General features: G+C 52.2%; 1 protein-coding gene across 3 annotated transcripts in view; it reads right to left on the bottom strand.

Moving 5' to 3' along the window:
* Nucleotides 1-26,302, bottom strand: part of TRAPPC9 (trafficking protein particle complex subunit 9) — a 521,456-nt gene that overhangs the window by 461,303 nt on the left and 33,851 nt on the right. For 2 of the 3 annotated variants that reach the window (XM_044244893.1, XM_044244892.1), the window contains exons 2-5: nucleotides 20,169-20,762; nucleotides 12,325-12,470; nucleotides 9,209-9,337; nucleotides 1,954-1,980 (exon numbers count right to left, since the gene is read on the bottom strand). In XM_044244893.1, the coding sequence (XP_044100828.1) occupies nucleotides 1,954-1,980; nucleotides 9,209-9,337; nucleotides 12,325-12,470; nucleotides 20,169-20,752 (886 nt within the window). In that variant the 5' untranslated portion in view covers nucleotides 20,753-20,762. The remainder of the gene's footprint in view (nucleotides 1-1,953; nucleotides 1,981-9,208; nucleotides 9,338-12,324; nucleotides 12,471-20,168; nucleotides 20,763-26,302) is intronic. The other variant, XM_044244894.1, reaches the window with a different exon arrangement.

Below are 26,302 nucleotides of genomic sequence, written 5' to 3'. Positions count from 1 at the left end.
GACATGAAACAAATTAGCAGAAAATCAAATTTAATTTATTTGGGAACCTCACATACATGAGAGCACAAAGACAGGTAAAATGAGAGCATCTACGCCATCCTGAGCTAAGGAATGGGATAAGCTTGGGGTTTCAAAAGGGAGGAGCACAATTCACAGAGCAATAAGAGGAAAAGTACAATTTGGTAATTAGAGATACACCCAGCCAGACAGATGGGTCATTCAAATAAAATTTATCTCCAGTAAAAACTCTTATTTTGGGAAAGACATCAAATTGAGATTCTTCTGGGTAGTTAAGGGAGGGACAAATGTTTCTCTTGATTCCACGGAGTTTCCGTTGCCTTCAGCTCAAAAGATCCCACATGCCAAAGAGGCACAGTTTGGGGAGACCTGCTCCGAACTCCCTCAAGTCTGATGCCTGAAAGATCAGACCTTAGTAAGTGAGGAAGAGGCTGTGGTCAGCCCTGGCACAAAAGCCCCCATGAGCAGAGGCCAGAAGGCAGAAGTGCCATGAACTGGAAGGTAGGGGGAGAGAAGAACTTCAATATTGCACTTGCTCTCCTTGGGAACAAAGATCAAGTCCGTGTTTCTCTAATTTGGGAAGGCTGCAGGAGATGCCCTCAGACACCCAATTCTGGTTTCCCAGTTCTTTCCGGCCAGCTCCAACCTCTACAGCAGGATCCCCACACATTCCCATATAACAAAGCCTGCAGACGCCTCCCCCTTCTACCCCAATACTCTAAAATCAGTTTCATCTCCATTCAACCTTATTTTGAAAAGTTTCAGATATAAAAGATTTTTTTTTTAATCTCAATACATGACTGGTTTTCTGATAGCTAAAAGCCACTTCTACTTGGTGTAAACATCTAATTCTCCTGCAAGTAGTGGTCAACACAGTAAAATTCAGTACTTTCCATCAAGAATAATTAGCCAGATTGGACTCAGCAACTTCTACTGGCCAAATACCAATGCAGCCAACATTGATCTAATTGTTCATCTCTTTTAGCTGGGGGTGAGGGGTGTCATTCAGTTCTTCAGCCCAACCCCAAATTATTTTCTCATCACCAACTCAGGTCTCCTAAAAATAAAACAAAGCCATCTGTTTTCCTTTCTCTATACCTTCCATAAACCCTAATAGGAAACTAGTACCACTGTATGTCAATTTTATCCCAATAAACTAAGGAGGGGGAAATTTTTTTAATTTAAAAAAAAAAACATCAGTCTAGAGGGAGGACTCAACACAGATGTTAAAACAAGAATCTGCAAACCTGAAGCGGTTTCATTTCAGAATGGAGATACACAATGAGATGAATATAAACGCACCGGTCACAAAACATTTATTAACAAGGCTGTCTGATTTCTGTTCTTCAAAAGAAAGAAGAACAGAAATTTACCTTTTGTAAATTTTTACCTTTTGTCATTGATTCTAATTAACCCAGAAAATAATAGAGCTCATTATGAAATAATTAGGCACTGCAGTAAAAGAGATTTTGCTAAATTAATTACAGAATTAAGAAAAGAAAACCCACCTCCGTAAAAAACACATAATTTCTTTCTCTGTTAAGAATGCATATACAAAGATGCAATCGAGAATTGAAATTCACATTGAAAGGGCACAAACCACAAAATCAGAGCAGAGTCATTACTATGAACAAATTCGAAATTAACTGGACAAGCATGCTTAATGCATTCAAAGAATTTTAAATCATTGCAAATCATTCACTTAACCATGCTGGAGGAAGAATCCCCCCGTTCGACAGACAACATAAATCAACAGGGTGGCCCATCAGACAAGGACCAAACAAAAATCAGGTTTTTGACAGTTCTGATTTAAAGTTACTTAAATCAGAACGTTCCAAAGATCACAATCCAGAAATTTTAACCATTCATTCACACCACCATGAAACAAGCACTTAAAAAAAGAACAAAAAGAAACTAAGCATATAGATCATGTACCTGGGTCAATGAGAACTTCCTGTGCCCCTGGAAGAAAGAACAGATTACGGTCTTTTATTTGGAAAACAAAACTACTTTCAAAGACAACTACTAATCACATTTCTTGATTCACATCGCCTTGTAAAATCTGAGGCACTTCTATCCGATCAGGAGAGCAATTCTGAGGAGGAGTGTACCACCCGTTAGTGCCGCTTTACTTTAGGAGGAAAGAAAAAACAGGGGCCATTACTCCCACGCAGCACTGTGGAGGGCCTCTTGCCTCCTGCCCTCCCATCCCCCGAGCGCACAGTCCCCCAACCTCCTTAATCAAGTAGGAGAATTTCTTATTCCCACAGTTAAGCCAAATGACAAAGGAGTAATAATTTGTTTGTGCAAATACATGCCCACAGCTTGGAATGGAGGGCAAAGTTATCACAAGGAACTTGGCCGCATCCCCCGAAATCTCACACTCATACACTCGTTCACACATGCACTCACTGAATTCCTGGACGCTTCACAGGCTAAGGATCCCCAGCTCATGGAAGGTAGAACACAAAGAGTTCCCTCTGTTCTTACCAAGAAGCTCGATCGTCTGCCTGACCACCCGAGTGTCCGTGCAATCCAATTAGCCTTCTCTGCAGAATGCAATTTCCCATGATGGCAAAACACACCCTGAGAAGTACTGGTTCCAAGAGTTGTGTTTATCATTAGCTACGATCATTTTTAAACATGTTAGCAAGATGCAAGAAGGTATGCCCCAGCGATACGAATTCTTACTGAAATAGCGCAGTTACTCAATCCTTTTCGTCGAGAGTAAGTCCCACAGTCCTATCTAAGAGCTACTTTGCGTGCTGCGATGTCTATATTTAAATGCAGATAAGAACTCACTGTAATCTAGAAGGCACGATTTTAATAAACAAACAAGTGCTTTCTGTTAACACCAACCACACCCAAGCAGCGTGCTTGACAGCCAGCGCGTGCGGCTCTCCCCGAGCTGCCCTGCAAGGGAGACAGCGATGACTAAGGCCGCAGGGCTGCGGAGCGGAGAGCGGTCAGAGGAGCCCCACCACCACTCTGCCCCGACCCCCAGGCTGCGGGACCACGCAGACGGACCTGCCCTGCGGGGACACTCAGCTGCATGACCATTGGGGCATGCGGGGTTTCCAGATAACGCTAGAAACTTTTTGTTCTGTGTGAAACCAGTCAGATACCTTACACGGCACCATACCCGTGAAGTAGGGGGGGTGCCTGGGATTCCTCCCTGCTCTGCTCATGCTCCCCATCACGGATATTTAACCTCTCAGCTCATCCGGTGATGAACTCGGCCCCATACGAAGGGCACCCCGAAGGCAGAGCGTTCAAAGTTCTCTTGTTCAACAGGTAAAAATCTTAGTCTCGTGGCTCACACAGGCGGCCGACTCTCACTTCTCACGGGTGTGGACGGACCAACTGAAACCACCCTCTCCTGCCTTTTAAATCCGGGTCATCGAGTCTAACGGAGGTCGGTAAGCCACATGGCGCAGACAGTTTTCTCAAACAGCAGAGGAAAAGCTCAGCTGTGAACAAAAATGGACAGCATTTCCCAAATGGACTTTAACCTCTAAGTGGACCTCCTGGAAGCCTTTCATTAGCTCCCTTCTAGGCACTGAGAGTCTTCTGATTGGGAGGAGAAGCCCGTGGACCTCGCTGTCTACTATCTGGCCTAGTCAGAAGGGCTCTTGTCTTATGTGGGTGGGGGCGGGGGAACAATGCTGTCTGAAGAATCACGGGTGAGAGCCAGGGTGACCTCCAGCCAGGTCTCCATGGGCGGAAGTACCTCGAGGTGCACAGGGATGGGATTACCAGCATCTTCAGCCTCCAGCAGACTGATTCCACATTAACCAAACTCCTAAGAAACTCACATATGAAAAGTGGAGGTTGGACTTACTAATGCAATAGAAGCCATAATCATCGTCAGACCAAAATATCACAGTTCAACAATCAGCACTTTTCTCCTCAACAGCCCAGTCACAGGCAGGAGGTGACATGGTGAGCACGAACAGAAGCCGAACAGGAAGGGGCTTTCCTAGATTAACTGGGACTCCCTTTCTGTTTCGGGGATAGACCTGCTGCCTAGATGAGCGATCAAGGCTGACCATGGTGACAGTCACTGTCTCTCACAGTCAAGACTCGTGGAACTCTCCCTCTGCCACTCTTTCTAGACTGGCTGAGCCCTGACTCATGGATAGCTGCCCTTGCTGATCTACACACAGGCTGATGCCCTGAAGCCAGCCTCTGGGAGCCAAGACCCCTGCTCTGACACCTGCTAGCTCTGTAAGCCTGGTCAGGTTACTTACCCTATCTCTACCTCGATTTCCACATCTGTAAGATGGGCACAACTGTGAGAAGGATTACATTGGTACAACCTCCCCATCCTCCTGCATCCCTAAAGCTCGTGGAGAATGGGGCTTTATCAGTATTAAAGGTGCCCATTGTCTCCACTTGCCTCCTCTTCCCTCCTGTCTCCCAGCTGGCTGGTGGGGAAAACAGGAGTGCAACGATTGGGCCCCTGAAGCCCCAAGAGATGCAAATTAACACAAAGTTCTGTGACTTCTGGGTTCAGAGTGACCACAAACTGGGCCCGTCTCTGGGGCTGCTGCACAAGTCTGAGCACAGGAACTGCTGACTCTCCTCAAACCGTTCCCTCATTTCTTAATTGCATCTTGCTTCCGAAAACCATCATTTCATATTTCAAACCCTTAGCAATCCCCCGAAGACTATAAAATGATGGCTTCGTGCAGAAAAACAGCCCAAGTTCATGAGCTCTTTTATGAGATAACCACTGTGCTAAACCCTTCACAAATTTCTCTCTGATCCTCCCAATTCTGCAAAGCAGACATTAGCATCCTTGTGTCTCGGAGGAGGAGAAGGCTCGGAAAGCACGGACTCGGGGTCCCACGGGCGAGTGGCGGCGTGCGCACTGCCACCCGATCAAAACACGAGGCTTGGTCCCTGCAACCAAATCACCCCCCCACTGATGAACACCCGGGGACTCCGCGTTCTCCCGCGTCCAGGCACGCCGGGGAGTGTTTCTACCTCATTTATGAGAGCCTGGCTGACGGGTCTCTACCACTTTCCCCGTTGTTCACACAGCTGAAACGTTCACACCAAGATGACGGAATAAAAATAAGGAATAACTGGAACACCCAGACGTAATGGACTCTGTACTGCTCCGAAGCATTACACAAAAAACGCAATTAGAGGACCGCTGGTCAGGTCCCTCACAAACGGGAAACTGAAGACTCGTCACAGGTGCAACAGCGCCACCTATGGCCACAGAGCGGAGCCCCGAGTTGCTGGGAAAGGGGCCGCCAAACTCGCCCGCACTAAGAAAAACTGGGTGACGTTGCCAAAAACGGGCTGCTCAGGGACCTCACCAACAGCCGCGCTAGCACCCACAAAACTCCACTGTAGGAAGGGGCGCTGTGTTCAGCACTTCATCAGGAGCCTTCAACAAGACACAGGCTCATGGAAACCAACCTTAGCAGGAAGGGGTCCTGGGCATCCTGTCCAGCCCCTGCATTCTCAGGGGCCTGAGGCCCAGACAGTCTGTCCTTCCAGCACTCAGCAGCGAAGCGAACCCCTAGTCCTCGCGTCTCGCACCCTACCAGCGCCCACCCTGGACGCGCAGAATCACAGCTGTTTTCCCCACAGCAGGGCGTCTAAGTGTCTTGTACTTCCCAAAGAACCGGTGACTAGAAATCATACAACTGTGTTAACATACAAAAATGTTTATTTTCACAGTAAAACAGCATGAGATGCCCCCCCTTTTATTTCCTCTATTTAAAATAAAAGGACAATGTCAAATCAATGTTTTGATTTTATTTAACCTATTAAGAGTACAGAAAAAAATCAAAATTTTCTTCACTCACAAAAAAGGGAAGCTTATTCCCTGAAAACAGCTCAATATCCATTTTCTAAACATATTGACTATGGTCAACATCCTAGCAATTTAAAGGTTTAGTGAATGAGTACAAGGCAATATGAATTCTGAGTTGTAAAAGCATACATTCTATACAAAAAATCATCAAGTCTCCAGCTTAAGGCAATTTCGCTGTTCTCCTGCCTTACTAGAACGACACCAATTTCATCAAAACTTCCTACTGCACTAAGAACTGCCACCATATCCATATCACGTTAACTCACACTCGGACTATCATACACACGCTACTGAGCAAATCAGAAACAGATCAGAAACAGACTGCCCTCTTCAGTCTTCCAAGCTGATACTTCTAGATACTCAGCAAAAGTTTACTAAGCACCTCCTAGGTGCTTTGTACACAAGGTAGCCAACTCTCAAAATCACACAAACCAAGTAACACTCACATTCCTCAAGCGAGGAAATAGACTTGGGCCATAAAAAGGAAGGCTGACAAGCCCCAAGTCCCATAAAACCTACATATTCATCATCAGAAAGAAGAGTCTAGATTGTTGCCTTCTCTCAACATTCACTAACTTAATCTTTCCTTCCGTACTCTTGACTACATAAAACCAAGTTTAACTTTTTCTCCCAATAAGCATCACCAGAGAAAAACAAGTACTAAGTCATTAGCAACGTCTGAATTGTCAAAGCCCACTTGTCTTCTGCACCGTCATCATTTTTAAAATGTTTTATTTTTAGTGCGTATGGGGCTAAAATATTAACTTTTTACCGTGTTGGCAGAGACTAAATCAACTGCACAAGTGTCCAAGTTCAATCTATGCCCCTCTGTCTCACAGTCCCCCCGAAATCTCTCCTTTCAAGCCACATCAGGCTGAGACCACTGAAGTCTGGCACCGATGAACTCCCCGATGTTCGGGAAACCAGTCAGTGGGGCTGGTTAGCGGAGCAACAGAGCAAGGGCCTGCAGTCAGACCAGCCTGCCCACCCCAGGCAGGCCTCAGCCCCTCACAGCATGGGGCCAGGGACGCATCTCTTTCCATGTCTTTCAGCCGTGATCCCTCGCATGCCCAAAGCAGACACGGATATGTGGCCTCCCACACCGGCCGGGAGGCAGGATGCAAGCACAGCACTGAGCACAGCCCCTGGCCAGGCAGGCAGGTAGGGAATAATCCGTAGCTATTTTGTTGATAATGATGATGGTGATGATTAACGAACCAAGACAGGCCAAAGGGAAGAAGTAACCCCCGAGAAGCAGCATCTACAAGTCAATAAGCATTTATTTTCAGGTTGATTGCAGAACGTACTGGTGATTTTTTTTTAATAAACCAAGTTTTGTTCATTTATTACACAGACTTACAGGTTCACACGCAAGTCTCCAAGAAAAAAAAAATCTGTGGCCTCTAACTTTTGGATACAGAGAAAGTGTAAAGAAGAAATTTCAGACAAAAGGAGAAGTAAAGCAAAAGGGTGTGGGGGCTACAGGAGCCTCTCGTACCGCAGTAACTCGACCGGAGGACACATGCGGGGAATCCAAACGCGAGGCTTCATACACCCACCCTAACGCTCTGGCTGCCGTGGCCACGAACAGTTTTCCAGGGCCACGGAGGGTGGGTCCGGGTCCTCCATGTGTGCGCCTCACACACCTTTAAGGGAACCCTACAAGGGAAGTAATGTCACTGTCTTCCCCATCACAGAGACAGAGAAACTGAGGCACCAGGAGAAGGAACAGTCCAGGTTACGATGACAGTAAGTGACATCTGCATTTCTGCTGCTGAGAAAGGAACTCAGGGGAGAATGTTAGGTAATCAGGCTGCCTGGCCCTCACCCAGACAGCAGATGCCATACACCCCTGCCGTAAGATGAGGGGCCACAGACAGACAAGCCTGAAGTCACCGTCCAAGCCAACACGTGAGACGGAGCGCAGTGACGGACGTGGACCCCTCTCTGCGTGAAGGGTGGGACCGGCGTGCTCTACCTGCCCTGGCCTGGGCTTTACTGCACCGTGTTGCCATCGGCCATCACCAAAAGTTGGAAAGCCTGAGCCCTTTACACTCTGCGGAGCTAAGGAGAGACGCTTCTCTACTGCAGACAAAGCAGCGTTTCAAACAAAGTCTAAACCTTTTCTTTGCCTACATGCAGCAAAGGGGAAAAATGAAACATTTCTCTAAAAAGTGTCTACAGAGTCTCACTAATCATATCTGTAGAACAGTCTCAACACATTAGAACTCTTCAGATCACGGGGGGAACCACCACCTCCAACAAAAGGCTCCCAGAGAGAGCACGAGCCAGTCTTCTCAGGAGGAAGCAAAGCCGGTTGGGGGGAGATGTGGGGACCCACAGCAGGGTGGGCAAGACTACAACCAGAAGGATGCCCCCCCAGCCAACCCCAGTCAGCGTCCAAGCACAGGAGAGGGAGGCACGCCTGGCCTCAGACTCCGCATCCCTCTCACACCTTCTCAGCCTGCTTCCCCTTCCCCACACACAACTGGGAGACCACGGAAATCATGAGGCATGCCGTGCTGAAGAAAGATGAAATCAATCTTCCAGAACCATTACAGACCCACCTGTAGCAGTCCGACAAAGGATGCACCCGGTTCTAGCTGTGCAGCCACAGGAAACCAGCTCCTAGAAGCCTTCTACACTCTCTGCTGGCCACGGGAGAAGGTGTAACTCAGCAGACCACACACTCAGGCCACTTCCCCAACCAACACACATTAGCCACCCGGGGCTTTCTCTCTGGGGGGAAAGGTGTCCAAACATCCCATCGATCAAAACACGCCTAGCAACTGTGTTAAAGCCTTGACCCCTGGGATCTGTGCTCTTATCTTCACAACCGAGGCTACAGGTTATTCATTAAGGGTCAGAAGGGTCAAGTTCATGGGACAAGCACTTGTGACTCTGCTCCTCCAAAGACTTTTTTCCTCCTCACGGGTGCTGACAAACGTAAGGGACTCGAGCATGTTAAGAGAACCTCGTCAAACCAGAAAATGAGGAACAGCCCAGGCCCTGAACTCGCTATTGAAGTCAACATCTGGGACCAGCTTCCCTAAATACACAACAATTAAGAAAAAGACCCAGGCACAGAACTTTGAGGTCAGGCTACCAAGAAACTTCATTCAAGTGTTCCAGAAATCAACCAATCGTTGCAATCCATGAAGAGTAAGATTCCATAAGCACAATGTGCAATGAAAGTGGAAGAGAAGTCTCATACAAGATCCGGGACTCAGCCGTTCTGTTTTATCTGAATGTTTCTCAGGTGGAACCTAGAGGGAAACTAATACGCGAGCCCCGCCCCCCTGCTTCTGACCCTGAGTGAGTCTGGGCGGGGGAGAGGGGGGGGCGTACAGCGCTTACCTGGCCGGTGTCTGTTGGCTGCTTCCGCAGGAAGTGAGCTGCCCTGGAACCTCCGCGCTGCAGTCCTGCCCCCAGTCCCGCCAGGATAGTGGTAGATGACAGAAGCGGAACACAGCCCTTCAAGGGCAGCTGGGTGTGGGAAGAAAAGCACAGTCAGTCAAGTGAGTGGCCCATCCCGAGCTCGAACTGCAGTGGCTAAGAACGATCCGAACAGATCAGTTATGCAGAAATGTCCATCTTTCCCCCAAAACAAAGATCGAAGCTACAGATCACTGGTTTGGTTACAGACAGGAACGTGCCACCATCGTCCTTCCCCAGGGCCGGCCCACGCAGGCAACACCAAACCCCCTGGGGAGACGCCAGGCCTCACTGGGAGGCTGGCACACACGTGTCTCGGGCCGGCCAGCTCGTCCCTCTGACCGGCAGCTGAGCGCTCACGGGGAGGCAGGCTGTGTGCCCGATTCCGGCGCTACGGAGCTGGGGGGCAGAAAATGCCCCCATGGACAATAAGCCAAAACAAGACCAGCAAAGCCGGACCGCAACGCCCCGTCCCATCGCACACCCTACGTGCACCTGGCACCCTCGGGGCCAACACCCGCGAGCCTGTCTCCTCCTCAGAGGCAACCTCGTTTTGCTCTTCCGTGTGGACGGTTACAGCCACGTCCTGCCACGTCCTGCCGCAGCGCCCACCCCATTGCTGCAGCGGTCCTCAAGCGTCGTGGCCTCCGCACCCTTCGACGCGTGGAAAATCACCGAGGTTCAGAAAGACCTTTCCCCTGTGCCGAGCACACCTACAGATGCTCACCCCATCTCAAGATAAAACTAAGGAAACATTTAAATACGTGTTCATTCCGTATCAAATCACAGTAAGCCCACTCCGTGTTCCATGCTTAGGAACACTAATTCCCGAAACAAAAGCACGCTGGCAGAGCTGCACCATTTTACCCTTTTACAAACGTCTTTAATGTCTGCGAGGGAGCTGGGCTCTCCCGTCTGCGTCTGCCTGGGACCCCTCCGAAGCCACGGGTCGCAGAGCCTGGGGGAGAGCGCTACAGGCCTAGGACAGGCTGCGGGAGAAAGCGGCCATCCCCACCCTGGTCCCAGGAGCCCCGCCGACGGGCTTATCGCTCTGTGGCCCCCCACGTGACCGGGGCCCATTCGTCCTGGGTAAGTGTCCGCTGCCAGGGCCATGGCGTTCTGGCTTGCTGGGGTACGGATACAGTCTACCACCCAATCGCTAGCCTCTTTCAGAAACCACATTCTGAAATGGAAAAGCCCATTTTAAGGGGTGCCTGGGTGCTCCGTCGTCGAGTGTCTGCTTCGGCTCAGGTCATGATCCCAGGACCCTGATCCGTCCTGGCATCAGGCTCCCTGCGCAGAGGGGAGCCTGCTTCTCCCTCTCCCACTCCCCCTGCTTGTGTTCCCCTTCTCACTGCGTCTCTCTCTGCAAATAAATCTCTAGGGAAAAAAAACACACAGAGTCCATTTTAAGAATGTCTGGCATTTAAAGTGCCCCACAGTACACTGCTAAACATTTATCGAAGAACGGACTTCACTTCCTCATTCGGACTTGTAGCCCAGCTGCCCGGCCGCCTGACTCACCCTCCAGGAAAGAACCCTATTTCACTCCGCACTCACACGTTTCTCGAACAGTGTTGATGGGACGCGGACGGTCAGCTGGATGATGGACACGGAGAGACCGTGCCTCCCACGCCACCCCCAGGAGGTGGTCCCCGAAGGGAAAACACACGTAAACACACAATTCCAGTGCAGAGGGCAAGCTCCGTCACAGGCAGGCCTCACAAGACACCGCAGGCCCCCCTGCCTGGAGGGCTGGGAGAAGGCGCTGCTTTGAAGTAGGTTTCTAACGCGCCAGTGAGGGTTTTACACTGAAAGGTAACTCACAGGGCATGACCACGGGGCAGCGGGAACGCTGTCCGATTCACAGGTGTGGGACCTTCACACCATCTAATTCCAGGTTCTCGGGAGGGGTTTTCATCACCCCTTCCCTGTGGGAAGCGCCACAGCCACCAGCACGCACACGCCCCTCTGCCCAGCCCCTGGAAGCCAGTCATCGGTCCCCTGACTTTTCGGGACATTCCAGCTAAGAGGCGACCCTGCGTGTCCAGCTCCCTGCACTTACCGTGGTGCTGTCAGGGTTCGCCCACGCTGGAGGGGCACCTGGACCTCGTGCAGCTCTGTGTCTTTCGTTTACGGAGCTGCAGCGCACAGACGACGGGACACACATGTCAGGCGTACGACGCACGCGTTCAGCTGTTCCCTACAATGACTTGGGCTCACCCAGACAGGCGGAGTCGCCCGCTGTCACCGCACCGTGGCACTACCCTGTTCCTGACACATCCCCGTGCTGCCACCTTCCACACCTGCACGTCTTTTTTTTCCTTTTTTTTTTTTAATCATCCAACACATTCTTTTTTTTTTTTTAAGATTTATTTATTTAATTTGACAGAGAGAGACACAGCAAGTGAGGGAACACATGCAGGGGGAGTGGGTGAGGGAGAAGCAGGCTTTCTGCTGAGTAGGGAGCCCAGTGTGGGGCTCGATCCCAGAACCCTGGAATCATGACCCCAGCTGAAGACAGACGCTTAACGGCTGAGCCCCCCAGGGACCCCTAACTGTCCAACATTTTCATGTCTTATTAATATTCCACTGAATGGGCGTACCATAGGCAGCTGATCTGTCCACCAGGTAATGCACAGATGAGGTTCTAAAGAATGAGGGAGAGAGATGACCAAGGCGGGGAGCGGCATTCTAAGCAGAGGGCAAGACATGCTTAAAAACAAGCCCAAGAGAACCCAGAAGAAAAAGGAAAGGCAGCGCACTGTCCGGGAAAGTGCACATGGGTGCGAGCAGGACCTCAGTGTGAGGCTGGGGGCTGGGGGGCGGGCGCAGTGAGGACGGGGATGGTGGGGTAAGGAGACCTGGCAGCAGACAGGGCGGCAGAGTTACCCCAGACGATCCCGCACAGCAACCAGACAGCCGACTGCTTCTCCTCCCGCACCCTTCATTTTTAGAACCACTTTTCTATGTTTTCTCTTATTTCAAGTAACAGTTGCTCTAATGGCATATGTGCTGTCTGCGCGAGATGATCTTACCTCCAAGCCACAGGAAGTCATTCACGGAGCGGAGGAGCTCCACGGACATGTGGTAGTGCACGAAGGAGTCCTGCAGCATCCCGGCCTGGAGGCACAGATCCCCCACATGCTTGCGCATGCGCCCTTGGCACCGCTTCTTGTAGTGTCTACAAAACACAATGCACAGACACGCGTCACTGCTGGTGCACCCTTCTGCCCCCAAAGCACACCAGCAAAGCACTATTCGACTCTCCCTCGACCCAAAAATGCTAAGAAGGCAACCTGAGGCTCTATTGAAAGGCAGCGGCCATCACGGCCAGTGTGGGAGCTGGAAGGGTCCTGACCTCACAAACACCTGCCCAGTTATTTTCCAGAGGGGCCAGGAACGTGGGACTTTCACTGTGCATTTCACTTAGCAACACTAGATGTAGGATTCTCCATGACATCAGCACAAGAAAGTTGACGTTTCAGCTCTTAAAAAAAAAATCAATTATCTTCCACTTTCTTAACTTCAAACCCATTATTATTTTATGAAGAGAGCTACGGAGCATATCAAAGGCCAGCCACTTGTGTGGGCAGACATGACCTCTAACTCCACTCCGTCAGAGCAGGCCCCAGTAATGCCTTCAGCGGGTGGGACCGGGCATCACCAACAGCTCCTTGAATACAGGCAAGGAAACCGCCTTAGATAACGCAAAGACTTCTATCTACTCAGAAACCAAAGAAAGTATACCAAACTTTCCTTTACCGTTTTGAAATATTCCTATTCTTTTAAACATTAAATTTCTTTAAAGATAAGCTTTTTCAAGAAAAATAGCAGCTGTATTAAATTTTCACTCTGAGGAAGCAATCACATCAAGAATAAAACCCCCGTGGAAATCCACGACAGGTGAAGTTTCCAGCTAAGTGATCGTTACTGACAGCCCTTGACACGAAGTTAAGTCTCCAGACCTAAGTGACGAGCTCTCCCCACGCTCTGGCTCTGGGACTCGGCACCCCGTTCCCAGTACTGGCTGAAGTAAGACTGTCCTGTAAGGCAGGGGAGAGAGAGAAGAGGGAAGGCCAGTCTCCTGCCCTGCCCTGCGGCACTGTGAGGATGGCCCCCCACCAACAAGCCCTCCCCCTGTAAAAAACACAGCCCCTGTACTGCCCTGCCTTCCCCCACCGGATACCTCCACTCTGTAGGGTCCCTCCGCCATGTCCCTGCTACATGCATGTGCACGTGTGAGCAGGCATACGCGCGCGCACACACACACACAGGGTGGGAGGCTGTTCCCAGGCGGTAAATCTGATTAGGTCACTCCCCAGCCTCAACACACAGCACAGTTCTAGCCCCCCTCCTGCTGCCCCTGCCTCCCCTCCTCCCACTGCCCTGCACTCTACAGCTTCACCTTCCTGCTCGCCAGGGTCCCCAGTGACCTCCTGCCTAATCCTTCACACTCTCCTTAGGGCTCATTTCCACCGTCAGTTTCTCAAGAAAGCCCCCCCCCCGCCTCCTCCCTCTGCACTCTGGGTTAGATGCCCCGGCTGCATTTCTAGAACATTCCATGCTGAATCAACCTCTGACATTTGTAAGCTCCACAAAGGCAAGTACTTTTTGCTTACTACTGTGCCTCCATCCTTCTCCCCTGGACACTCAAAAATTTGTTATGAATAAACACATGAATGGACGGTCTCCACAGGGCTGAACTGCTCCGACCATCCCAACCCCCTCTTTGTGCAGAACAAAAGCACTAGCCCCTCTCCGAAAGGCCACTCCCCACTGACACCCTTCACTGCCTCCCTCTGTTGTCAGTTTTAATAAAAACCAAGTTCCTCTAAAGCCCTGCAGGACAGGTCCTCTCCAGGGTCCTCCGAGCCAGCGGGAGCAGCCTCCCCACTGAAGCCTGGGGCATGGACCGCGCCACACCAGGCACTGACCTCAGCCCCCACCACACAAGCTTCCCGCCCCTGCCCGGGCTGCTCCTGTCACCTGAGCCACCCCCCTGGCCCCTTTACCTGGAGGCTGTCAGTCTGTCTTCAGAACACAACGCAGAGCCCTCTGTCTCCTGGATATCCCCCTCACAGTGTCCCTTAGCTCCCAGAGGGGCTGCTCCCCAAACACAACACCATTGTTACTGAATTTTTGTCCATCCCCTCTATTAAGATGATGGCCTCGGGGCGCTTGGGGGGCTCAGCCGTTAAGCGTCTGCCTTCGGCTCAGGACAGGCATGATCCCAGGGCCCTCCATCGGGTTCCTCGCTCAGCGGAAAGCCTGCTCTTCCCTCTCCCACTCCCCCTGCTCGTGCTCCCTCTCTCGCTGTTTGCTGTGTCTCTCTGTTAAAGTAATAAATAAAATCTTTAAAAAAAAAAAAGACCATGGCCTCTGTGAGAGCATTTGGGAAGAGGAGAAAGAGATGAGAAGAAAAGCAAAACGCAGCCCAAATCCAAGGGTCCTCATGGGCTTGTCACAGGATCCACTTCACCACCGTGACCACATCTAACTCTTGACGGCCACACAAGTTACCGAGCAGGGGCTCTCTCTTGCCCTGACTGTGGAGTCACAGGAGAGAACCATGTCAACTGAACATAAGCTCGGGAACGTGTGCCTGTGCGCCAGGAGACAGGAGCCCAAAACCAGCTCCCCCAGCTGCACTTCCGGGTCTCCCCCAAAGCTGGATGGTGCCTGGCTCCCTCCCCTGGGGTGCTCCCTGTTCCAACGGGGAGAGGACCCCAGCATCCACACACACACTTCCCTCCTCCAGTAAAACTGCCGACCTCCAGCTCCTGGCCAGGGCCAGGTGGACAAACACTGCCCCTGGGTCGCTGTGCCAGGTGAGAGACCCAGGCAGCAAGGCTGGTTGGGACCTTACCCCTCCCCTGCCCCTTCCGCCCTTAACCTGGTGTTAATCCCCCAACAGTGGAGGCCATGGGACACACAGGTAGTCCCTCACACGTGGGAGGATCCGAAAAGAACTGCTTCCTCCCAAGTCCTGCATCCCACCGGTCCCAGCCCCGCCCTCATCCTCCTCCCGCTCCAGTCTACACCAGGCTAGAGGAGCTGGCCCTTGCTCCTGTCTACACTGGGCTGGGGGAGCTGGCCCACGCTCCAGTCTACGCCGGGCTGGGGGAGCTCGCCCACGCTCCAGTCTACACCGGGCTGGGGGAGCTGGCCCACGCTCCTGTCTACACTGGGCTGGGGGAGCTGGCCCACGCTCCAGTCTACGCCGGGCTAGGGGAGCTGGCCCACGCTCCTGTCTACACCGGGCTGGGGGAGCTGGCCCACGCTCCTGTCTACACCGGGCTGGGGGAGCTGGCCCACGCTCCAGTCTACACCAGGCTGGGGGAGCTGGCCCACGCTCCTGTCTACACTGGGCTGGGGGAGCTGGCCCACGCTCCAGTCTACGCCGGGCTAGGGGAGCTGGCCCACGCTCCTGTCTACACCGGGCTGGGGGAGCTGGCCCACGCTCCTGTCTACACCGGGCTGGGGGAGCTGGCCCACGCTCCAGTCTACACCAGGCTGGGGGAGCTGGCCCACGCTCCTGTCTACACTGGGCTGGGGGAGCTGGCCCACGCTCCAGTCTACGCCGGGCTAGGGGAGCTGGCCCACGCTCCTGTCTACACCGGGCTGGGGGAGCTCGCCCACACTTGGTTCTAACTACATGCCACATAGTGACGACGCCAGCGCGTCTCCCCCGTCCGCTCCCAGCCTGCACTCCAGGCTCACAAAGCCATTCACCTCTTGGAAACCGCCGCCTGAACGTCAGATAGGCATGTACAACACACGTCCAATATCTCCCTCTCGAATCCGACTCCTAGCAGGGGCCTCCCCGTCTTCCACCCCAGACAGCCGCGCCACGTCCCCGGCTCTTCAAGTCAAAACCCTGAGTTTCTTACTTGATTTCCTCTGCCCCTCACCGCTGCCCCCACACCAGTCAGGGACAAGCCTCGTCTCCGCTTTGTCCCCCACGACTCGTGCAGGACACTGAAGGCTCCCGGCACGCGGGCGCTGTCGGGGCCCACCAAAGAGCAGGACGTCTCTCCTGGCACCAGACGCCGGGGAAGGCATGTGAGTTTCATGGGGAGAGGCCAAGAGGATGGCCCAGGAAAAGGGGCTCACGGTTCTACGGTCATTCGAACTTGGAAGGGTCTGAGGTCTAGAGGAGCTCTCGGTGAAGACACATGCTGCCCGAGGCCAGCCGGTGAGAAAGGAGCAGCCCCAGCAAAGCCATTGTCACAGGCCGGCCCCACGGGGACCCCAGCCCGCACTTCCGCAGGCAGGAGGTTTCCGCGTCTTCCGCTCCCTGAACCTGCTTCGGCTTTGTTCTCCCCACCCTAGCCCGTGAGGGACTTTCTCAGAAGGTCCAGACCATCTCCCTTGAGACAAAGTAAGTAAAGAAAGAAAGTGTTCGCAGGCCGAGGGCAGGAGAAAAGAAGAAACAAGGCCTCCAGGCCCACACGGGGGGTGGGGCCAGACCTCTCCCCATGGGTGAGCTGGGCCGGGGGAAAGGACAAGGACCTAGGGCAGCCGAAGGTTCTCCCTCTAGGCCAGACCTCAGTCAAATGTTGGTGCTTCACGGCTGCAAACTGGTGACATGCCTTTCGGTGTCGGACGTGAACCCAACAAAGAGAGAAACAGCGCTCTCACCCACACGGGGTCGAAAGGAAAGGCTGGGTCAGGTACAGGCCGTAGGACTGCAAAAGCAAACCATATACACAGCTCTGCACGCTTCCTGGCTAGAGCAGAAAGGCGGCCACGGTCAACTACAGAGGTCCCCATGTCCACAAGCTCCAGAGGAACTAGCTCTTTAGAAGGCCACATTTTCCTAATACCTAGAAAAGTTGTCCTCATAGAGGGGGCAAAGACAGATGGTGGAACAGCCTCTGCCCTTTTACGGAGGACGGGCGCTCAGGTGAGGCAAAGAAAACAGCATGCTCCAGGTGAAAGCGAAAGCCTCCGGGGACCGCATCCTCCAACAGCGTCCAGCTGCGGCCAGCACACCCTGTGCCGGACACCCCGCGGCGGCGGCCGCTGGCCTACAAGCTCTGTCATGCACATCACACAGCGACAGCCAAAAACACGTGCCTACTACGCTCATTCCCAAGCCAGGATCAAGCGAGGCGCTGCAGTCTCGGACTTTCCAGTTAAAAACCCCGTGAAAAGTCCCTGAGCAGCCACTGAAATCAACAAGCATCCCACGTCCTCCAAACAGAAAAGATTAATAAGGGCTCGTTTGCACCAAATACGAAGACCCAACAAGTTCCCCAAAGCAAATATCTGAACAGGTATCAAACATCGATGGGTCACGTGCTTTAAAAAGCAAAATATTTTTTAAATTAGAAAATGGAAGGATGGTCGGGGTGACACAGGGATCTAGGCAGCAGTCAGTTTTTGGCTTTTCAAGCGGTGAAGGAAGCGAGAAGGCAGCACACGGGGAAATCTAGCTACTTTCAATGCAGCGTGTTCACAGCCTACCTTTTCAGACCCAACAACATACTCACAGGGCGGTATGGTAGAAAAAAAAAGGAAAAGGAAAGAAAAGAGGAACAAGCAAAAATTAGAAACACACAAGAACAAAAATAACTTTGACAGCTACAGCAGTGCATGTCCAAGAATCTCCCGTGGGCTTTCGAGGCCTGGGGTACAGGAGAACGTTCCCATGAAATACGTCTGCACCTCGTGTTACGGGGGGCTGTGGGGCCCAGGGTGGCTACAAGCGCCACAAGGCCTGTGGACGTGATCAGTGCGCCACCCCAACCTCGGCCTTCACCTAGACGTTTCCTGTGAGCTACAAACTTCGGGCTCATTTTAAGCTGGACACTCCTACCCAGAGTGGCAGGACAGAGCTGGGCTCTGTCTCCGCACCAAGTCAGTGTTTTAAAAATGAGAGCCTGTAGACGAGTGAAAGCAACAGTGGACCGGCAGGCATGACGGGACAGCCTATCTGACCTGAGGTCGCCGGCGTCACTCCGTCACACAAGTTCAAAAGCTGGCTGAGTGTGGACGCTCGCCGAGAACAGAACGGTCCCCGCGGGAGGGCCATTCTACCTACTGCCGGACTTCCCGTGCCTACAGCCGTGCCGGCACAGTCCCGGGCTTGTTACTCCCGCCGAATCGTGAGCATCGATTTCAAATGACAAAAAGAGGCCGGCATTCTCTGGTGGGTCTGCAGCCTCAAAGCCAAGAAGTCATGACCAAAGAATGTCCTCAGTTCCTCGTGTAGCAGAGGGTCAGAGCCGGATCCCTGGCCGCCTCCGAGGCTTCAGCTGCTGGTCTATACGGCGGGGACCGGCCGGTCCCAGCCCACGCCATAGGCTGCAGGGGCTCGGGAGCGCAGGGGCTAAGCGTGGGTTGGCCCGTGTGGTGAGGGGAGGTCACCGGGTGGCTTTGGAGAAGGCCTGGCTGCCCCTCGTGGCTACCCCTCACGGCTGCCCGGGCTCCCCCGCCTCACCACCCCAGCTCCAAGGTGGGTGTCCTGACTTCAGGGCCACTGCGAGGACGGAGTACAGATCGTGGGTGCAACGGGCCCTTCCCTTAGCCACACACACACACATGTCTGTGCGGAAAGAAAACCAGCACAGACCCTGCAAAGCACTCTGGGGGGGATCTTGGGCCACTCTGTGCTTGCCCCTCGCAGGGCTGGCCCGGGCCTGTTTTTCTCAGTTCTGTGACATTTTCTCCTCCAACTGAGCAACAGATGGCAAGTCAGTGTTTGATCTCAGGTAAATTCCAGAAACATGCTAAGCACCTACTCTGCAGGGCCACTGTGCCCACGGGACACAAGGTCACTCAGTACTCACCCATAAGACCCTCATCCACATTCTACAGGAGGGGAAGGAGGGACCTGGTGCCCATAGTCATGAAGCCCCACACTCTCCTAGCTGACGGGGACCTCCTCCAGGGAAGCAAGGAACCTACGCATCCTCCTCCTGTGTGCACGGACACCACAGTGGCCACGGCACAGGGAGGCAGCGCCGGGGACAGACAGGGGAAGCAAAGGGCACAGGAGGGCACGCTGCAGTTCCAGTGCAAAGCTTAGCTGCTGACTTCATCTCAGGAGAAATGTGAGGTCTGGCCTTTCCCTGCTCTGTTTGATGCCCCTGTGACACAGAGAAGAGAGACACACAGCCGTGGGCAGAAGGAGCTCTTTGGGAAGTCCCTGGCAGCGTGCCTGACACCGTGGCACTCGCCTTGGCTGGCTGTCCGCGAGGACTAGGACCCTGGAGCTATCAGCTGGGAAGAAGGGCCTGACCCATGCCCAGTTCCCAGCCCTGGAGGCAGGAGCTGGGCCAGCTCCTAGTTCAGCCGCCTCTCCAGGCCCAACACCTCACTGTGAATCAAAGGGATGAGATGGAAGAGAAGTTTCCAGCTGCACACGAGGGCAGCGCTGTCCAACTAGAATAACATGGGAGCCGCGTACATAAAGCTTCTGGCTGCCGCAGTGTACAAAGGAACAACTAAAACCAATTTTAATATTTTCTTTAACCTAATGTATGTAAAATATGATCACTTTGACATGTAAAAAGATTAACAAAATATTTTCTTTTCTCCATACTAAGTCTCAGTAACTGATGTGCACTTTACTTACGGCACATCTCAGCTCAGACTAGCCAACCCTCTGGTCCACAAGAGCCACAGGTGGCCACTGTCGTGGACAGCAGCCCTGGGGGTCCCACGGGGAGGGCTGGCTGAAACAGGGGAGTAAGGACACACACTAACCCTAAAAGATTTCCCCTTAACCAAGGCTGTCCCGTTTCTAGAAGTCTGAAAACCATGGCTCACGCTTGCCTCCCCCTTGAGACATCAAATCTACCCCTTGCTTCTCCCTTCATGACGTCAGGAACCAAGCCAAGCACAAGGCCTCTGGGCCTCCAGGTGAACTTACCTACTGTCTGTGTCCAGTCCTACGAAGTCCTTCTTCTCAAACGGGACGCAGAGAAGGGGGATCTTATCCCCGGACTTGTCGGTGGCCCTGTCCAGACGCTTGGACTCGAGCACAATGAAGAGGGATTCGATGAAGTCCTCGATCCTCTTCTCCACCGTCTGGCAGTCCTCGTAGTTGGGGTAGAAGGTCACGTCGGTGCGCGGCTGCTCGGCGATCTCTCCCCGCAGCCCAAAGACAAAGAGCCGGGAGTCGTAGAGCGTGGAGCCGTAGATCTCCTTCTGCACGTGGAACTTCTCGAAAGTCTGCGGCCAGTCCTTGGCGGAGAAGCAGTCCGTGATGGTGATGAGGCCGACGACCTTGCGGTGGGTCTGGAAGTCGCCCCACTCGTTGTTCTCAGGCGGGTAGTGGTGCCTGTAGCGGATACAGAGCACCCGCTGGGAGTCCCGCACGCTGACCTGGCTCACGGAGGAGATCCTCTTGTAGATCTTGAAGAAGTTCTCTTCGGAGACGATGCCCACAGGCTGCACCACCACGAGGAGAGTCTGGTGGTCCTCGGCGCACTGCATGTAGTCAGGGACACTCATCCTGAAGACTCTGCCGGAGAGAACGAGGGCACTTAGGGGCGCACGGCTGTGAAGGCTGCTGGCCCACCCTGGGATGCGGTGGTTCTCACGTGATCCACCTGCGAGGTGCGGGGGGTGGGGGGCGCAGAGCCGTGGGCTGCCCTCTGTCCCTGGGGCTCTGCACCTGGCAACCACAGCTCTTCCCCAAACACCACAGCGCCTGGACGAGGCCTTGAGCTCCTGCGGCATAGGGGTGGCCTCTTTTCTATTTCCAACACCCAGCCGGATGCCAACGGAGAGTCAGGGCCCGAAAGCACTCCCTGAACGAAGGCACCGCTGCCTCATCCCCTCAACAGCACAGAAAGCAAAGAACCACAGTGGGATCAGAAGATCGGGATTTGACCTTCAGTCTACCCCGGACGGGAAAGGCTCCTCTGCACCTTCCCTCACCTACACCGTTCTGTGACACCGCCCCCGCCTCCGCCCTACTGATGAGGAACCTGGGGCGGAGAGAGGCTTATCACCCGTCAAGATCGGAGAGGACGGGTCAGAGGAAGGTCGTCCTCTGACCAGTGGCTTCTGCACCCCCTCGGAAAGAACCAAACCCATGTGGGAGCTCTCCCTGGGACGGAGGACAGGCAGACCGGCCCTCCCTCCACATACCGTGCAATGAGGCTTCATCAAGTCATTCAGTTTATCGGATCAAACCCACTGATCTGGATCACCAAAAGGATAGTGGGCTCTATCCAGGTGCCACGGGTTACTGAAGCTGGGAATTGCGAGTCATAATGGAAATTCCCACCTGTGCTAGGACTTTCCTGGTTCCAGCATGTGCTCAGCGGGCACTCTGGGCTGGGCAGGAGAGGAGCCACGAGCGCTGCCACACACACATCTTTGTTAACACGTGCTCACATCACATGTTAACACGTGCTCACATCACAGCGAGGCCCCCCGAAGGACAGCCATCTCCAGATAAGACGGAATTAATGACATTTAAAGGAGCCGAGCAGCACACGTTATTAGGGAAAAGGAGGCTGTTATCTCCTTAGCGACAGGGGGCAGAGAACTGACCACAGCCACCGAGTCCCTTGAGCTGCTTCTCTCCCTAGCTGTCATTCTGCATGACCCTGAGTCACACAGAGTCACCGAGGCTTTCCCTTCTGTGAAAGGCTCTGGTTGAAATGAACAAGGTTGAAGTCTCGTCATTCACGCCCCCAGCATTGGGCGAGGACTTCCCATGTCCCAGGCTCTGTACAGAAGAAGAGACAGTGTTCCAGGTACGCTCATGAGGAAAAGGGGAGACAGACATCAATTCTCCCCAGCTGGATATACAGACTCCATGCTATTCTGGTTAGACCTCCTACCTGGTTTTTGGTGGAGTATAACAAAAGAGTTTATGGCCAGAATCACCAAGAAACTTCAGAAGACCCACCAAGGGGGAGAGCATTTATGCCCCCACCTACCCCCCTACCTCCCCCCAAGAGCAAGATCAGATACACCTGCAACTACCGACAGGCTACAGGGTTTCTTTGGGGGGCAACGAAATACTCCAGAATGGTGGTGACGGCTGCACAGCTCTGTGAATCCACCGAAAACCGCCACACTGTAGATTTAAATGGGTCACCTGTGTGACAGATGAATAATATTTCAGTACCTTTTTGTGGGGAAAAAAGACCAAATAAAAAGCTGCAGTCAGCGCAGGGCTGACCCAGGGATAAAAAGAAAACCGGAATGTAATCCCACCCAGAACAAGACCCACGCATCCACGGCAACTTGAAATAACAGCAGGGCCACTGTAGGGCGAGGAAAGCAGAGTCTCCCGTATGTGACACGAGACAATGGGCCATCCCTGCGTAAGCAGAAGACACATCGGTGACCCCAGTCAGGATACAGGCAAGACGCTCAAAGAGGCATCTTTGAAGACAAACCTCAAAGGGCAAGGACAGGTACAGAAGGGTGCCCCACCTCAACGGCAACCAGGAAAAAGCTAATTAAAGCCATAGTGACAGGCCATTTCACACCCAAAATAAATTGACAAAATAAAAATTGTATTGTGGGGGTGCCCGGGTGGCTCAGTGGGTTAGGCCGCTGCCTTCGGCTCAGGTCATGATCGCAGGGTCCTGGGATGGAGCCCCCATCGGGCTCTCTGCTCAGCCAGGAGCCTGCTTCCTTCTCTCGCTCTCTGCCTGCCTCTCTGCCTGCTTGTGATCTCTCTCTGTCAAATAAATAAATAAAATCTTAAAAAAAAAAATTGTATTGTGGTAAAATAGACAGAAGTTCTACCATTTTTAGGTGCATGGCTCTAGGGCATTAAGGACACTCCCACTGCTGGGCAAGCATCTCCAGAAGTTCCCCACCGCACCCGCCGTCCCCGACCCGGTCCTCTGTACTTGGTAAATTCCCCACACCCACTCTCCCTGGCCCTCAGCAGCCACCATTCTGACTTCCTGCCTCTACAAACTGAACCGCTCCACGTCCCTCATGTAAGTGGAATCAGACATTCTGTGTCTTTGCGAGACTAGCTTATTTCACTACGCAGAAGGTCTTCAAGGTTCATCCACGTTGGGGGAGGAAATCAGCATTTCCTCCTTCTTCAATGCTTACAGCCCACTGTATACATATTCTGTTTAACCATTCATCCATCACAGCTCACTGGGCTTGATCTTAGCTTTGGGCCACGGTGAACGATGCTACTACACAGACAAAATATTTTAAGTATGAGAACCACCAAGTGTTTACGAAGATACAGATCAAAGTAACTGTCCTATAGGACAGCGGGCATACAGACTGCTATGTCCTGCACCCAGGAATTCCCCTCCCAGAGCAACTCGGGCATGTGAATGGCAGAAGCATAAACAAAGGATCCCTGAAGCCAGAACTAGTGGGGCGCCTGGGTGGCTCAGTCGTTAAGCCTCTGCCTTCGGCTCAGGTCGTGATCTCAGGGTCCTGGGATCGAGTCCCGCATGGGGCTCTCTGCTCGGCAGGGAGCCTGCTTCCCCCTCTCTCTGCCTGCCTCTCTGCCTGCTTGCGATCTCTCTCTCTCTGTCCAATAAATAAATAAAATCTTAAAAAAAAAAAAGAAAAGAAAGAAAGAAAGAAAAGAAGCCAGAACTAGAAACAACACAAATGTCCACTGTCAGGACAGTGGACAAATAGACTGTGTTCTTCTCACGCAATGGAGTACTACAGAACCCTGAACATGAGTGGCCTAGAGTGACCCTGCAGGAATACAGCGGAATCTTAACAGTGGGATGAGCAAATAAAGGAGATCATGGGTCAGTACAAGCAGCAGAATCCACTTACATCAAGCTCAAAAACAGGAAACACTACATAATTATTGCTTAGGGATATTTACACACAAAGTAAAGCTATAAAGAAAAATAAATTTGGGGACTGGTTACTTGGGGGGCAGAGAGGAGTGTAGTTCGGGACAGAGAGAGGCATCGTAAGTTAAGTCAGATGGAGATACCTGTCCTGCCATTCTTTAAACTATACATAAACAGCACAGGCAGCTTTGTTAGAGTCTGTATTTCAAAATTTTTCAAGAGTTAGGGGCGTCTGGGTGGCTCTGTCAGTTGGGCGTGTGCCTTCGGCTCGGGTCCTGATCTCAGGGTCCTGGGATCGAGCCCTGACTCGGGCTCCCTGCTTAGCGGGGAGCCCGCTTCTCCCTCTCCCTCTGTATGCTCTCACTCTCTCAAATAAATAAATAAAATCTTTTTAAAAAATATTTTTCAAGAGTTAAAAAAGGGAGAGGGTCCAACTTCAAGGAGCTCACAGTCTAGTTGTCAGCAGGTCAACCAGTCTCAGAGGCCACACTCCGCCCCGTCCTCCACACACGGGTTACGCTCCTGGTCCTGCAAATACCTTCCTCTGTGAGCCAGAGAACGGGAGGCACAGAGAGGCAAGTGTATTAAAGTTGCAGATCTGGGGCGCCTGGGTGGCTCAGTGGGTTAAAGCCTCCGACTTCGGCTCAGGTCGTGATCCCAGGGTCCTGGGATCGAGCCCCATGTTGGGCTCTCTGCTCCGCAGGGAGCCTGCTTCCTCCCCTGTCTCTCTCTGCCTGTCTCTCTGCCTACTTGTGATTTCTCTCTCTCTGTCAAATAAATAAAATCCTTATTTTTAAAAAAAAAAAAAAAAAAAAAGCTGCAGATCCCCCTGAAGATAAGGCACGCGGGTCCTGGGCCCGGGTCTCACGACAGGTGCTCAATTTCTCTAGTCTGAAGAAAATGAGAGAAAGTAGAACAGTACATGAACTTCTCATAAAATTAAACTCAGATAAATTTGGTAAGTGCTTTGTTTTTAATATTTTATTTATTTATCTGGCAGGGAGAGAGATGGAGAGAGAACACAAGCAGGGGGACTGGGAGAGGGAGAATCAGTCTTCCCACAGAGCAGGGAGCCCAAGGCGGGGCTCCATCCCAGGACTCTGGGATCATGACTAAGATGAAGGCAGACGCTAACGACTGAGCCACCCAGGCGCTCCTGGAAAGTGCTTTATAAATATTAACTAGTATTGTAATTTATGGTTAGGTAATGAACTTCCATATTTTTTGGCATTAAAACATTCTTGCTTTTACGAAATGTTAGCAAGAGTGGACGGTATTATCTTCCCACTGTTCCATCTGGGCGAAAACTGACATCCCCATTACTGACCCTCCAGGTTTCTGAAATTTGCTAATCTATGAGATCCAAACGAACTCACTCTGAACTAAATGAGCCCTCTGGGTCCCTTCCCGTTCTGACTCGGCGCTGAAAAGACACCAGCAACCCAATGTGTGCCACGAGTCAATAAACCTCACAACCTCAAACAAGAATTTTCCCGGAAGCAGCTCAGTATCACAAACTCCTTGTCTACTTTTACCCCAAATTCAAAATACTCATCTCACACCAGAGGAAATCTGTCTCATGTAAGGTAGAGAGAGGACATTCACTGGGCTATCACGTGTCCTGTTTAGAATTCCCCTCAGTCCCAAGAAAAGAGTATCACTGTCTTCAATCGTACAGATGAGATAAGGCTCAGTCATTCTGCTCAAGGTGTCCTCATTGGCAGATGACGGACTGGGGCCAGGAGCCAGCATCCACGCTTTTCCACTGGCTTCTTCTAGGGAGAAGCTGACGAAACAAGACCTGGCACTGAGCCAGTTCTAGTGTCTGAGACTAATCTAACACAAATATTAGAACATCAAAAAACAGGGGCGCCTGGGTGGCTCAGCTGGTTAAGGGTCTGGTCTGCCTGTGGCTCAGGTCATGATCTCGGGGTCCTGGGACTGAGCCCCTCTTTGGGCTCCTGGCTCAGCTAAGAGCCTGTTCTCCCACTCCCTCTGCCCTCCCTTCATCCCTCCATCTCTCTCTCTCTCTCTCCCTCTCAAATAAACAAAAAAAATGGTTTAAAAAAATCAAAAACATATTTCTTCAACATGGCAGCTCCCCCAAAAGTTAAATGCAGGCGTACCATAAAAACAGCAATTCTACTCCTCGTTACAGAGCGAAGAGGTTTGAAAACACATGTCCACGCAAAAATGTGTCCGCAGATATTCATAGCTCTTAATGGTCTACGAATGGAAACACCAT

The sequence above is a fragment of the Neovison vison genome, chromosome 4, assembly GCF_020171115.1.
Source record: "Neovison vison isolate M4711 chromosome 4, ASM_NN_V1, whole genome shotgun sequence".
NCBI lineage: Eukaryota > Metazoa > Chordata > Mammalia > Carnivora > Mustelidae > Neogale > Neogale vison.
Note: the sequence above shows the minus strand (reverse complement) of the source record. Positions and strands in the feature narration are given on the sequence as shown.